This window comes from Anarhichas minor, unplaced genomic scaffold (genome assembly GCF_050575085.1).
Source record: "Anarhichas minor isolate MPS153535 unplaced genomic scaffold, ASM5057508v1 ptg000033l, whole genome shotgun sequence".
Taxonomy (NCBI): domain Eukaryota; kingdom Metazoa; phylum Chordata; class Actinopteri; order Perciformes; family Anarhichadidae; genus Anarhichas; species Anarhichas minor.
Genome location: NW_027466479.1, coordinates 10148479 through 10163501, shown reverse-complemented (window position 1 = coordinate 10163501; position 15023 = coordinate 10148479). Strand labels below are relative to the sequence as shown.

Sequence of the window (15023 nt, the reverse complement as noted above, 5' to 3'; positions counted from 1 at the left end):
TTAATAGGCGAATTTTAAGAGCAGTTTTGAAAGTGCTGAGTGACGGAGAATTTCTGAGGTGCTGGGGGAGAGAGTTCCAGAGGGAAGGGGCAGCAATGGTATGATTACTCTTTATTGCTAAAAGTAAGTGGACTCTCCTGTCCACATACTTTGTGTACTTTTGGTAAGGCCCATGGTTTTGGATTTATACGTTCAACTATCACAGATCAGCTGAAAATGCATGTGTCGACATACTTTGACAGATGCTGTGTGTGTTGAGCTTCCATCTGATCATCAATAGGTTGTGGATGTCAAGTAATTAACTAGTGACTAATTACAAACTGTTCCACTGTAAATTATCTTGTATGGTAACATTACAAATTGGTCAAAGTTGAATATCAATGTGACTCATAACATGCAAAATGACAATTGATGGCTTACTAACATTAAACAAGCAAGTTAAAAGTGAGCAATAAGCCCCAGGTTATGCAAACTTTTACAATCAGGTGTTCAAAATCAAGATGCAGTTTTTCAAATGTCTTTTAAATAAACAAAGAAATGTTTTATTGTTTCAAATAAACATTTAAAATAAACAAGAGATGACAATGTATCTATACTATGCACCTTTTGTTCTTCTGCTGCTATAACAAATTTCCCTGCGGATAAATCAATCAATCTCACCCTCTTAAAACAAGAACTAAGGCCTGTGGGTAGATTCATATTTTTTCTTCTAAAACATAAAATACATCAGTAGATACCTCTTTAGAGAATTTGAAGCTTTTACGTGTCTTAAAAAAGGCGGTTGCTAACAAGTGGCTAAATGAGACTACAAAACGTCATGATGCGGAGTAGTTTGTCTTTAGCTTAGTGCTGGTGAAGTAAAGTCATGTGACCATGGTCACCATGGTGTACAAAATGTGTAAGTATCATAAACGTTTGTTTGCCACAGAGTTTATTTTCTGAAATTATCCAAAAGCCAATAGAAAAATCCCATTGGCTTTTTGTCGAGGGCGATGTAGCTTCCAGATTGGCCGACAAAACTACTTCATCCCTGTGGCACTCTATAAGAAGTAGACATAGTCACTGTGACGTCAACCATAGGTTGTAAACTACCACTTTGAAGCCTTTGAAGATTAGCATTTTGGCAGTAGCCATCTTGTTTCTTTGGAACCAGAAGTGACCATATTTGGACGAGATGGCGGAAGTGAGGAAGAGCGAGGCCTGCCAGGGCCAGGTACTGTTTGCAGCCCTGTTGGCCACGCTTGATGTGTTTCCCATGCATCAATTCATCTGCCACAGCTGAAACGATTGATAGATGAATTGAATATTAATTTACCAAATATAAATGCTAAAAATCTGTAGTTTCTATATTATCTAATGTTAGGATTAGCTGATATTATTCATTAGTTACGGCCTGTAAGTAGATTTTCTATAACTGGTACAATATACATGTAAGTACATGAGCACAACTCTCTCTGCTGTTACAGTATGTGTGTTATCTACTTAGACATATTGGCCCTTCAAAAGCATAAGAGTTTACAGAGAAAAATGTCACATATGTGATAAGTTGGAATGTTTGATTTCATGTCTTTTGGTCAAGAGCTTTTTCAGATGATAAAACAAGGATATATTGCAACATAATACCGTATACTGTTTGCATGTTTGACCAGCATCCACAGCTCCTCACTTGTACCTGCAAAGAGGAGTCGGCATGGGCTCCATGATCAAGATCTACGGAGGGCGTCAGAGGAAGTGATGGCGAGGAAGGTCCTCCAGGCTCTCAAGATGGTGGAGAAGGACCCAAATAATGAGTTGGTGAGAGAGAGCAAGAGAGAGCGAGAGAGAAGTGTGATACAAATATCCCTAAATATTTTTTATTTGCACACCTTGTTTGATATGGCTGCATGGCTATCCCCTCTGCTCTCTCTGTCTTTTCCTTTGTATGTTTTAGGTTGCCTCAGCAAACAAGAAACAGAGAAGTTTACAAAGCACCATCTGAGGAATGCATGCAAACAAGTGAAATGCAGTTATGCCTTATTGCTTATTTACTCAAGTTCGCGTGTCTCCCATATCACTCAAGTGTCCACGGTAACCAAGTATGAACGGTATTTCATAGAGAGGCATGAGTCTATAGTACAATAAGTATAAATTAAATATTAAACCTGAATGTTTTGCAAAGGTTTTAAGTTTATCTTTTGTTCATTTATTCATTGTGAATTTCAAGACAGCAGTGGCCTTGTGTCAGCGCAGAATGGATACAGAACCAGTGAAAAATACAAAATGACCCAGCATGGTTTGACAGCAACTGTGAAACTCAAAGCAGAAAAACAAAACAAATTCGGTGGATGCTGATGTATATTTTTATTAATTTGTCCAATTCTTCAGAATATTATGCCTAAGCATGTTATTCCTGAGATGTATATATATGAAATAGCAATACAAAGGGTGTTTTAAATAAACTGAGGATGAACACTGATTATGCTGTTGTAATGTCAGCTTGCACGCATTGATGTATGGGTGAGGGAGTGCGTTTAGTTGTTGCGCATGGTGGTGCTGATCCAGTTGTTGTAGCGGCACACGCGGGCGTAGACACTGGGGTGTCCCTTCATGGCGCAGTCGTAACCCCAGGACACAACTCCCTGCAGCTGACCATTACACACCAGAGGACCACCAGAGTCTCCCTGCAACACAAGCAGAAGAAGAATAACAGGAGTTTAAATGTAAATCCATGGTATGTGCTGTCGTTATGGTGAGCAATGTAACTCAAGATCAAAAGGTAACAGTCACAGTTGTTCATCCCTGTTTCACCTTTGGGTAGAGGGTTGAGATCCATTTAGAGGCATATATATATATATATATATATATATATATATATATATATACACATCCTTGAATCCTTAATTAAAGGATTTGACTAGATATATGCAGCATTTGCATTGAAAGAGCAATTAAACTCAGTAAGTGCTATAGTGTGGACTCACGACACCAAGTCACAGACTTGTCCTGCTGCAATAGATGCACACTCGTGCACCACCTGACTCCCTGTGAGTTCACTGTGGTTTAGTCCAACTCACTTGGCAGCTGCTGGCACCTCCATTCATGAATCCTGAGCAAAGCATGTTGTCGGTCAACATATCGGGATAGGCGTTCCTGCAGATCCTGTCATCAATGATGGGCTGCCTCAGACACTGCAGCCTGTCAGGATAGTTGTCTGTGGAGCGGGAAGGTAAGTCTCAGTTACTGTACCTACCATTATGTAAATACTAGATGTACTTGGCATTACATGGAAATAATGTAGTATAATATGAGTAATGTAGTAATGAGTTGACGAAATGATTTGTTGATAGAAAAGTATGTGACTCCCATTTTGCTGATTATTTTCTTTATTAGTAAAGTAAAATGCCAAACGTTTGGTGGTTGCCACTTCCTTAATGTCAAGATTTGCTGCTCTCTTCTAATTCACATCATTGTAAAATTATTACATTTGGGTTTGGAACCACTAGTCGAACAAAAGAAGCAATGTAAATATTTAACAAATACTCAGTTTCTGCTTTGATTTGTTTGAGCCCTGCATTTTGAGACCAAGAGATGCGTGTCACTGTGCATTGTTGCAAAACAAACAGTATATTAGGCCTTAGTTAACAGTGTGTGAGATATGTATGATTTTTAAAATCCCAATTTTTCTGTGTTAAAGGGTACTCCAGCTATGTGCTACTGCACTTCCATAAAGTTGAGGGACTTGGAAAAAACAAAAACTCCCCTCTGCCTCCTCATACCCACTTCGTTCAGACTCAACACCTCAGTTTGTCTTGCAGGCACACTGGTGAAATGATTAAGTCTCAAGACAAACAAAAAAAGCTTAATGCTACTCTGACTTAATGCTGTATAAGTCATCCTACATTATCATTTGAGACCATGCATATAACCTTTCTTCTCTCCCAGCTTCAAGACTCAACTTACCTCCGTTGGCGGCGGTGTTGCCCCATCCAGACACCAGGCACATCTCGTTGGGCTGAGGGCAGCGGGAGGGCAGGGATACGGTCCGGACGTTGCTGTTGAGGGTGGCAGGGCGGCTCAGTTTGATCAGCATGATGTCGTTGTCTAGATTGTTGCTGTTGTACTGTGGGTGCTTGATCATCTTGACGCCATCAATCCACTGCTCCGTGCCCTCATTCACAGCGATGTTGTGTTCGCCAAGGCGGACCTGGATACGACTGGAGGAGGTATGAATGTTAAACAGTTTAAATGTCTGTTTGGTTAAAAATTATTTCTGAATACTTAAATAATCATCTTTAAGAGTCATAAAGTTAATGACCTGACTCAGTGGCGTCATTAGAAAGCATACGTATATGTGGTTAAAGAAAACATTAGCCACTATATGTTTGTGTGCAGATGTGCTCACACTAGAGTTGGATCCAGTTTAACATTCCCTTCTTATAACAACCTCAACTGACAGTTCAATAGGAGCTCATTTCTATCTGAGTGACAGTAATGTAATTATCATTATGTCAATCAGGCAGCTTGTGGAAGACTCCAGCGACGAGCAATGAGTGGACGGGCAGAATGTTCTCGGGGTTATTTTTCTTGATACTGGACCAACTCTTTTCACATTGCCTTTAATGTAACACTTGTTTATGGTATCTCATCTTTTTCACAGTTTCCAATTCGCTTACAATAAAAACTTAAAAGGCCGACTCGTGTTTTCAACCTTTACTTGAAGTGCATTCAGCTTGGTGCATGGCTGTGCACCCACAGAGTGCAAAAGACCAATAAAACCCCAGTACTGACGCACGATCACTATTGACCCTTGGTTTGATAGTAGGACATATGTCTTGCAGGGTACATGAATTGACTGTAATGCAAAAACGATTTTACTTCCGGTACTTACGACTTGTAGCAGTGAGCAGCTGACACCACCCACTGGCTGGAGATGAGGGATCCACCGCAGAAGTGATACCCGGCGTTCAGAGACACCTGATAGGGAACTGAGTTTCTGGGACACTCAGAACCTCCGACAATCTTATCCTCAGCTGCAGCAACTGAAACAACATGTGAGGATTATGACATGAAATACAACCTAGAAATACTTAACCACAGCCATGAATAGAAAATAAAAAACATAAAAGGTTTTTAGCAGTTAAAACTTGTTTAATAAACGACACAGTCCTGTAACATGTGCATAAGAGTACATTTAAAGTTAAAGTTAATCAAAACAAAATAGGACAATAATAATTTGATTAGTCTCTTACACGCTGCTCCAAGCAAAGCAAGAAATACCAGGGTCTTCATGGTGACGTTTCTTTGAATGTAAAAGAAAGTTCAACCTGCAACTCTTTATATACACCTGTCCAGCCCTTTATGTTCCAATGTATCAAGGTCAGGAAGGTAAAACACAATGTTCTGGGAAAGAGCCATATGGCTGATGGCTGAAGTGATGACAAGACCAAGTGATAAATCTCAAGGCCACCTAATGGCAGTTTCCCAGAAATGGCAGTTCTGGGCAAGTTAATCAGGAAATGTAATAAGTTAATTTTTACTCCTTTAAAAAGTAATAACTTTACTTATTACTTGGTCAAACGTTATCAAATGAATTATACTGTATGAAAAGCTTCTCCTTCAGCATCTGAAGGTAGCGGGACATGTTGATAAATCTGCAGCCGTTACACGTGGCCGTTCACTGCATTTACCTTCATTAAATTACCTGAAAATGACACCAGGCTGCTACCGTACAACCATACAGACCTCTAAACACAGACGGTTATAACTTGATATTCTGCTTGTTTACGAAGGAGAGGTCAGGTTACCAGGGCGCATCACAGCCTCTTTTCTAACTACGAGACCAGTGATGTGACTGGCTGAGAGTATTCAGTTCAGTTTGGGCTGCAGGAACATTCAATGTGTTTATCAGTAATTCATAGAAAACCTGATAACTTCTCTAAAACTGTAGCAGCTAACAATTGATAAAAAGGGCAACGCAATAGAAGGAGCACTATGTATATTCAAACAGGTATCACAAGATTATTGTTGCAGGGAAGAGGACTGACAATATCACATTTCTACAAAAATAAAAAATGTATGGTATGGACATTTGTATATGTTAACTTAAGAATCACAAGTGATATTTTAATTCAATACATATTTACTCATTAATATAAACATTGGCAAATGGATGGCAAATTTTGAACATTTACAATTTTTATTGAACATAAATTAAAAAAAACAAAATGTAGGTAAAAAAATATTTAACAGGTTTAGAAATTCTTTATACAACTATGTACAGGCAAGGATCCATAGTGAGCCAATAAAGTCACAAAGCTTTGCGAGTCAATTATTAAGCCTGAAAAAAAAAAAAAAAACTTCCACAGCATTTAGCCTTCAACCTACACTCCAGTGTCCTACCTACATCCATCAGCTGGGTGTGACTGCACACAGGAAAAATGAGCACAAATAAATGGTGGCCACCTATTCTTTCAGAATAATTGCAGGTATAATAGCAAGTCATTGTTTATTAGTATTGATGTTTCTTTTTGCACCAAGAAGAATAAATTATTAGAAAGATTGAACAAGGGGGAAATGAGGAAGTTGTTTTCCACTAATGTGTTGTGTAATAAAATGATTCTTGCTTCATAACAAATTCCTTTGAGGTAGTACACCTGTGAGAGACAAACAGGAGGAAGAGGGTGCAAAACAGCCTCAACAAAAAGAGAACGAAATGATTAACTCACTACAATAGCTTCTGTTCCATTACTTACAAATAGAAAGTTAAAAGCTCAAAACACATTTATTTCCATCAGCTTGTTGGATATACATTTATTATTCAAATATACAAAAAGATTTATAGGGTACTGTGCAGAGCAAGATCACTATATTCAGTTTGAACCCTGCACCAAGAAAACTCTCCCTCATAGACCTTAAAATTCACAAACAGTACAAAGTAACAAATAGAGAACGGACCGTAATGGCAGAATAAAAGCATTTAGATCACAGCATCTCTGCCGTCACAAATAAAAACGGGAAATTTCAACTGAATGAATGAGGAAAGGAGGGGGGGGGTTGGGGTTTGTCACCTGCACCTAAAATATTGGAGTCCCCTCACAAGACTTGTGGTATCCAGACTGAGGTTAAAATGTAGCTACAATGTACACAAGGTGCCTTGAGTCAAATAGGTTTACTGCTAGAGATGGCTGTATCAAAGTAAGGTGCTGAATAAATTCTCCTCATCCTTCTCTGTGACCGTGTATTTACAGCATAACAATAGATCCCCCTTAACTCAGTAATAGCTGCAATCAGGTTGTTTCAGTTTGCACCGTCTGTAGCTGGTAATAATTGCCTCCCGGCTGTTGTTTGGCCCCAGTTCCAGCAGAGGCTACTGACAAATTCAACAATGTTAAAATTAAAGAATGTGTTGTATGAGATGGTAAAACAGTACAGTCCAAAAAGAGTGCAGTTTTCCTTAATTGTACTTCCTACTTCAACAGACCAACAATCCTGCAGTCTGAAATCACATAAATAGTATTCATCCTACGCTTCGACATATGGCTCTTATCTGGTTTGTGTGACAGCAGGTCAGAGGACAGAAATGAGCAAACGCATGCTGTCCTCCATCAGTCTTTAATTAAGCTTCCAACATGGTGAAGATTTTCAGGCCACTCTTCTGGCCACGTCACAAAAGTCGCCATAATCAGTTTATCAAAGTCCGCCTCCTAATTTCAAGTGCATTAACCAAGATGGCTATCGGTGTGTGGCGTGTGTGTGTGTTGTACTAGTTTAAGAAGCGACGGCAGCGTCTCGTCGAACAGTTGCAGTGCAGCTTGCTGTTCTCGTCCTCGATGGGGAACTTGTAGTCGTAGGTCAGTTCTTCGCCCCGGTAGATCTTTCTCAGGGCGAAGATGACGATGTGCTTGCGGCCGTCCACGTTGATGACGCGGGAGTAGCAGTTCGGCTCGCACGAGTGGTTGATGAAACGAGCCGCGTTGCCTTGCATCGTCGCGTCCACCACGTCGAAGTCGTCGATGCGGAACATGTAACAGCCAATGCCCTGATGGAGAGTGATTTAACAACCCAGTTAGTCGGGTTTTCTTTCACATTTCATGTACATCTTGAAATTATGATCCTTAAGATTTTCATGAAATTAAATCTAGTTTTTGATAACTTGTGGTCGGCATTGTTTCTGCAATAGCCATTTTAAAGTATTTCCATTCTGTAGTTACCCCTCTTAATATTACTACCCTCACAATAGTATTCATTGTTTGTGGTGGTGCACTAGATTCAAATTACCAACCTACATCCCATTTCATTACCACTGCGGCTTCTCATTAAAAGTAGGGTGCAACTAATCCCGATTAATTTAACAGCAGACAACTAATCGATTAATTGTTGCAGCGCTACATTAAACAGGAATCAACACGCACGATAATGGAAGCAGAAACTATGACTGTCATTATGATGATAACTTCTAAGTACAACCATTATTTTATTTTGTTTACTTACCTTGCCGTCATAATATTTCTCCCGCTTATCAGTCAGAACAGCGCGAATGACGGTGCCGGCGTACTCGATCACCATCTCGCCAGCCTCGATGTTTCTTTTGCAGAAAAGGCCGCGACCATGAATTTCAGATCTAAGAGGATTACAGTTAAATACATTTAAGCACACAAATAATTTGGGACATTAATAAAATCTCATGTTTTTCTTTTCGTTTATTTGTTGCAGTGACCTGTAAACTCCTACTGCTTCTTTGGAAATTTTTTCCAGGTGTCTGAATCTCATTGCCATGGGAAGCTCACTGCTGGTGGCTCGCCTGTCAGAGTGAGACACAGAAAAGGTGGCGTCAATATGGAAATGCTCCAGCTAAATTACCATCTATAGAGTTCCTGTTCATTGTGGAGTGCAGTGGGTTTAAACTTTAAGGTTAGGATCAAGAAAGCGCCCCAAAGGTAATCCGCTAACCTGGAAGATTTCAGTGGGAATTCATCCTCCTCCTCATCAAAGGGGCCCACTATGACAGGGAGCTCTCTGTGCTGTGATGCCAGGAAGTTGAACATATCAAAAGTCGCTTTCCTGATTATAGAAAGAAAAGAAAATTAATTTGAGGTGCATTTTAAGTCACAGACAAGAAACAGAAACACATAAACCAAGCTACAACATCTAACATCTAACACTTATAACATCATAATAATAAAACCAGTTATGACAAAAAAAAGTAACCGTCTGTACCGTGTGTAGACTTCAGTCCGAGCGCAGCCACTTGGATTGAGGGGAAGCTCTTCCTCAATGTCATCACAGCGGTGGAAGCGGAAGCGGTGCCGTTTGCAGTTTGCGGCACCCTGCAGTTGCTCCAGCAGGAAGATGACGGCATCGTGGACGACGCCGAGCACCCGCGGCCCGCTCATCCCGCCCAGAGGCAGCTGCTTCAGATGGAAACCCGCTCGAGCTTCGAGGACGCCGTCAATCACCGCACGCCAGGCGGCTGAGGGAAGAGAGACATAAAGAGGGTGTGAGAGCGAAGCTGCAGACATGCTGACAATTTTCTCCTTTTAGTTGCTCTTCTCAAGCATTATGTAGCTCAAACACATCATGCCTGGAAGACTATTCATCAGCATTGTTTACATAGTCAGAGCACAGGACAGTAACCAAGCAGCTCTTACCCTCTATGCTGTTAGCTTTAACACTGAAGCCATCATCACTGGTGATTTCAAAACGCAAGTGGGGCTGGTTCATGTATGTCCTCTTTCTGTGTTTGGGTGCAGATGCATCTTCTTCTGAGCTAAAACCTGTAGAATTAAATGAGCCGTAATTGTAAACAAATAATGTAAAAAAATGTCACACACAACATTTACTGAAAAGCTAGTGTTAAGACAATATTTCAAGATTGTTTCCACATAAAATTATATTAAATTGCTTAAATTATCGGGAAGAGTAGCTGTTAAGAAAAATTACACATTAAATTAGTTGCAAACCTGAATAAGGGCCCCATTCAGAGAGTTCTCCATGGCGAGCACTGACCCACGTGTGTGTTTTACCCTGACTCTGACTGTTGATTTGTGCCCGTGAGGGAGGACTCTCAACCAGAGGAGGCCTGAGCAGAAAGAGCAAACAATTAAGTACAAACATAAATGTGAGTACTATACCACATTTGAGGAAGAAATAATTAACACAATTCAATAATGTATGGGCATGTGCAGAGAACTTATGCATTTTGTTCATCAGGCAATACTACTTACATTTCTTTAAACTAGTGCTGGGCAAGTTAAGGCGTTATTATCGCGTTAACACATTCATTAATTAACGCCGACAATTATTTTATAGCGCGTTAACGCATTTTTCAATTTATTTTATTTTGAAAGTCCGTTGCTCACTGGCAGCGGTGGAGGAATGGAGACTACTGGACATCGCTGCGGTAAAGTCAGCGGACACTCAGATCTCCGTGGTGAACTTAGCAGACACTTACACTTTAGTGCACCTATATGCTGAAATTCACGGTAAACGCATTCAAACGGCGCAGATCGGGAGCGAGCGAAGGACTTTGAAAGTTAGCAGAAAGATTAACGTGAGACAACATCCGGTTTCTTCAGACAAACATCTGGTTTTCAGAATAAGATGCCAACAAAGTATGAATTATATTCACATTAAGTATAAAACATGCTACCTGCATCTCGTGAGTTAAAGGGAAAATACACCTAAATTCTTCATAAAGTGTCTTTATTCTTTGATCTCTGGGTCACCACCATCACCTCGGAGTTACAGCATTATATTGATGAACAATAGAGCTGCATTCACATGCTCTGACTGTCATGAAGACACAAGACACACATTTAGATGAAACATGTTATTCCTGTTGCACAGCAGTGGAATGTTTCACATACAGTCAGCACAATGAGCACAGATATAGTGCAACAAATATGATCGCTACTGTGTAAAGGAAATACTGCTGCTAAAAAGCACCTGATTTGTTTAAAGTGTTTGCAAACCAAATGTTATTGCCCTTTTGTTCATATAGCAGTACTTTTAAAATAAAAGTGCGCAATACACTACTTTTGAATTCATTATTGAACTTTGCCATAACAATGCGATTAATCGCAAAAAATCCATGCGATTAATCGCGATTAAATATTTTAATCGTTGCCCAGCACTATTTTAAACACAATGTTGCTTTAAAATGTCCTTAAATCACTATTAATCCAGAATTTCCACCTTTTGAAATTCAAATTGTTTAAAATTCTGCCCCTCAAACATGGAAGTGGGTAAACATTCATCTTTAAATTCATGTTACCTGATGCAAATGATTTGTCTCTTTACTTTACAGAAAAGTAAGAAGGCTCTTAATGAGGGAACCTCTGAGTTGAACTAACCTGGGGGGTGTAGTAGGTGGTAGTGGTGGAGCAGTAATTCTCAACTGCTCAGGCAACATTTTCTCCTGATCCATATCGAGGACATCCTTCATTGATGGAGCTTTCATCCTCACACCACTCGGTCTGTTGGAAGAAAACAAGAAACATTTAGATGACGTAGTACACCGATTCCTGAGACTTTCACAAAAACAAGAGTGCTGTTGCTATTCTCTTCATTAGGGTTGTCAAAGTGTACGTGCTTACAACAATATATGACAACAGACAGACTTGCTAAGTGAACATACCAAGAATCTTAAAGATGACAGCATGAAAATGGACAGGTGATGTTTTTTAAGGTTTAAAATAATGCAGACAACATAAAAAATATCATGCAGAACATTTAACAACACAGTTTATCACACAATTATCTGTACTTTTATCAATAATGGAAATAGCCAATTGCTGCAGCCTCAATAATAGTTTATCCTAGGTTGTAACCTAAACGTGCATTGCAGCACAAAGTTACTTTTTGGACAACATTTGGTATTTTTTTTTTTTTTAATAATCATATTTTTTCTTGTACATTGCAGTACAAACAACTAGAGAAGAATCAAATCTTTGAATACCTGGCTTCATTAACTTCATCCAGCTCACTTGATGGATCTCTCAAGAAGTCCATCTTGGATTTCTTCTTGGAGGGCCGCTCAGACACCGATGACACTTTCTTCACTCTCACCTGGTGGCGTGATGAAGCAGGTGTTGGTTGTGTGTTGGTTTGTGTGTTTGGTTTATTGAGGAAACCACTAGGGGACGCCAAGGGTGCAGCTGGCAACTGATTTGATACCTCTGCAACCTGAAACTGGGACGGCCTGTGAAGTTTGGCCTTTGGTTGCATCATTTTACTGAGGATGATGGGTTTTGTCTTTGGCTCGTCGCGGTGGGTAGCCATGGCTCTGTCAATAATAGCCTGGGCTGTGCTTTCTTGAATGTTGGAGAAAGCTACTTCAGGAACACTCTGCACACTGACAGGAGTTGTGGGAGCTAGAGTTCCAATGCTTTTCACAGGCACGACTCTAAAAACTACTTTTCTCTCGGATGTCGTCGTGTTGTTACCGGCAGAGGGGACGTTTGTGGCGGAGAGGCTGGAACGAGGCTTTATTATAACACGAGGGACTGAGCGCTGCAGCGCATTACCACTGTGGAGAATCTTGGCAATCTGGCTTATTTTGTTGTAGGCAGGAGAGTTTGTACTGAGGGACTGATAAGTGTTTGACCTAGGGTCTTTGATAAGAATCTGACCTTGTCTGTTGACTAGAAGGACCTGAGGGGCAGGAGCCGGGGGCGGCAGCGAGCTAGTGGCTGCAGCTTGATTCTGAATCGCAACTTGCTGCAGACTTCCTGTCCTGGAGTTGTCCAAGCGAATGGCGATGGTTCTTCCCTGTGAGGCACCAGGCTGGATAGGTACGTTTAAACCATTGATCACAATGGGGGAGGTAACTGTGCGTGGAACTGGACAAAGTGTGGCGGCAGCAGGGGAAGCCGATGCAATTTTTACAGTCTGTGAAGGTCGAAGGGGCAACATCAATTTGAGTTTGCGCTGCTGTGGAAGACACGGTTTTGGCGACAAACGCTTGAGATTTGATACCGGACGTTTTGTCTTCACAATGATGCCTTTCAACTGAGTTGTGGGAGATTTTTTGGTTTTACGCTCTGGACTCTGAATACGCTCTGGAAAGTAGTCAGGGTCATTCAAATCATCTTTAAATCCTTCAACGGAGTCGGTCGATGAGCTACTGTCCTCTTTAGCGCCAACTTCGATGACATTTGGGCCCACCACAGTGCCATCTCCAGTAGAAATGAAATGGCCTGTAGCAGAATCTAAAAACACCTCATTTTGAGGTGTTGGTGTTTCAGAGCTCATCAGGACCACTTCCTCCTGAAATGACATATCATCGTTTCCGTAACCTGCTTCAAGAACATCAGATGGTGGGTAACTTTCCTGAACCTCTGGCTCAGCTGACTTTGACACGGTGTAGATGGGCTCCAACCTCTTTAGAGAGACCGTTAGCTGTTTAGTAGGTGTATTATGGTTGCTGTGAATCGTATTCTCTCCATGTTCTCCTTTTGTGTCCTGAGCTTCATCGTCCAGCACCTCGCTTTCATCACTTTCTGACCCGCCGTCCGCTCCATCTAACTGTGAGATCGACTGCGTTGAAGGGAGCTGTCCTGAGGTTTCTGAGCTGCTAGCTGCGTCGCACACTACTGTGCGCGAAAATTTTAAGTAATGGCTCGAGTCTTCATCTTCGGAATTTTCACGATTATCTACCTGCATTCCCACATCTGGCACTACGCCTTCAACCTCTCCTCTCCCGCCTTGTGCTCCGCAGTGAAGTGTCACGTTCTCCGTGAGCAGAGCCTCGTCAAACTCAAGCTTAGCATCCAGCATGGAAGCCACTGCTACCTCTGTGTCAGTATCAAACACAGTGTAAGGCAGCTCCTGGGCCATCAGGTGAGCTACCTCCTCTTCCAGGTTATCAGGGGCTAGTGAGATCCCATTGGTTGTGGCCACTGCTGCGTCTTCTGCCTCAGATGATGCGAGGAAGTCTTGGGGAACCTCTGCAGAAACTGGAGTGGTGATTTTGAAGTTCTGCCTCCCTCTGGGGGAGTGAGTGATTGCTCCTCTTCGAGGTGACAACCCTGCAGAAATGCTGGAGTTGGATCGAGGCGGGGAGCTCCAGACCGGTGATGCTGAGTTTTGTCGTGACAGAGGAGGCGAGGCTGCACCCAGGTTTGATGACCTCGGAGGGGAGCTGAACAGGGCACACCTGGAGTGGATGGTGCCACCAGAGCGGAGGGTCATCGGTGCAGATGGGTCGCTGTCTGTTGGCGAGGAACTGCAGCGGCTTCTTGATTAGAGCCTGCGCGGCCGACGGGTGTCCTCCAGGTCCTTCAATGTCAGGACGTGATGTGATTTGGGAAGAGCTGACCCTGAATCATCAAATAACATTGTAAAGAAGAGGAAACAATGCTAATTTATAGATTTATAGATGTGACACATTCAAAACAAAGGGAAAACAACTATTTAAACTATTTACCTGGAGATGGAAGAGGTCGGGATGATCCTCCTGGTCTCTGTGTAACCAGGACTTTTGGAACCAGGTGTGTTGTGCTGTTTAGAGTTGGGTGATGGAGTAGCGGACTTTATAGGGCTGGATGAAGAACTTAAACGATCTGGGGAATCCATATCTGGCAAAGAAGCAAAGGTGTCACGTTGAAAAAGTAACATTTCATGGAAACCAAAAGAACAGTTGGATCAGTATAAATGAATGATTTAGCTTAATTATTTTAAGGACTAGGAAGCTTTTTTAAAGTACTTTTACCAAAACATTTTCTGTGAGTGCCAGCAGTAAGCCAGGCTTTTAATTTAAAAAAAAATAAATGTGAAAGTTCCTGCTGACCTCTGTTGCGGTTGGGGCTGTGGACTATGGTGTGATTCTCTTCTTTGTCCCATCTCGGATCTTGTTGCTCACCAGGGAGAGAGGTGTGCTCACTTCTGTCACCTTACAGGTGTACTTGCAACGTCTGCGGGGGTCCACAGTGCTCCATTACAACCGAGAACATCTGGAAAAGGAATGGAGGAAGAATGCGTTCATGTAAATAAACAAAAAGGAGTAATAATTATGCTACATTCAGCACAAAAGTTCCAAAAAGTAT

The 15023-nt window shown here is 41.4% G+C and overlaps 2 protein-coding genes across 2 annotated transcripts; both read right to left on the bottom strand.

Moving 5' to 3' along the window:
• Window positions 1-2323: 2323 nt before the first annotated feature.
• Window positions 2324-6603, bottom strand: LOC142965164 (trypsin-like). The gene is made up of 5 exons (XM_076105953.1): window positions 5229-6603; window positions 4868-5018; window positions 3940-4193; window positions 3054-3190; window positions 2324-2660 (listed from the first exon to the last, which is right to left on the bottom strand). Exons 1-5 carry the CDS (start codon window positions 5266-5268, stop codon window positions 2511-2513), a joined length of 732 nt encoding a protein of 243 aa, XP_075962068.1. The 5' UTR covers window positions 5269-6603; the 3' UTR covers window positions 2324-2510.
• A 138-nt stretch (window positions 6604-6741) lies between these two features.
• Window positions 6742-14215, bottom strand: LOC142965163 (uncharacterized). Its single transcript, XM_076105952.1, has 9 exons — window positions 11936-14215; window positions 11331-11453; window positions 9939-10057; window positions 9627-9752; window positions 9196-9448; window positions 8929-9039; window positions 8696-8779; window positions 8470-8599; window positions 6742-8017 (listed from the first exon to the last, which is right to left on the bottom strand). Exons 1-9 carry the CDS (start codon window positions 14167-14169, stop codon window positions 7742-7744), a joined length of 3456 nt encoding a protein of 1151 aa, XP_075962067.1. The 5' UTR covers window positions 14170-14215; the 3' UTR covers window positions 6742-7741.
• Window positions 14216-15023: the final 808 nt, after the last annotated feature.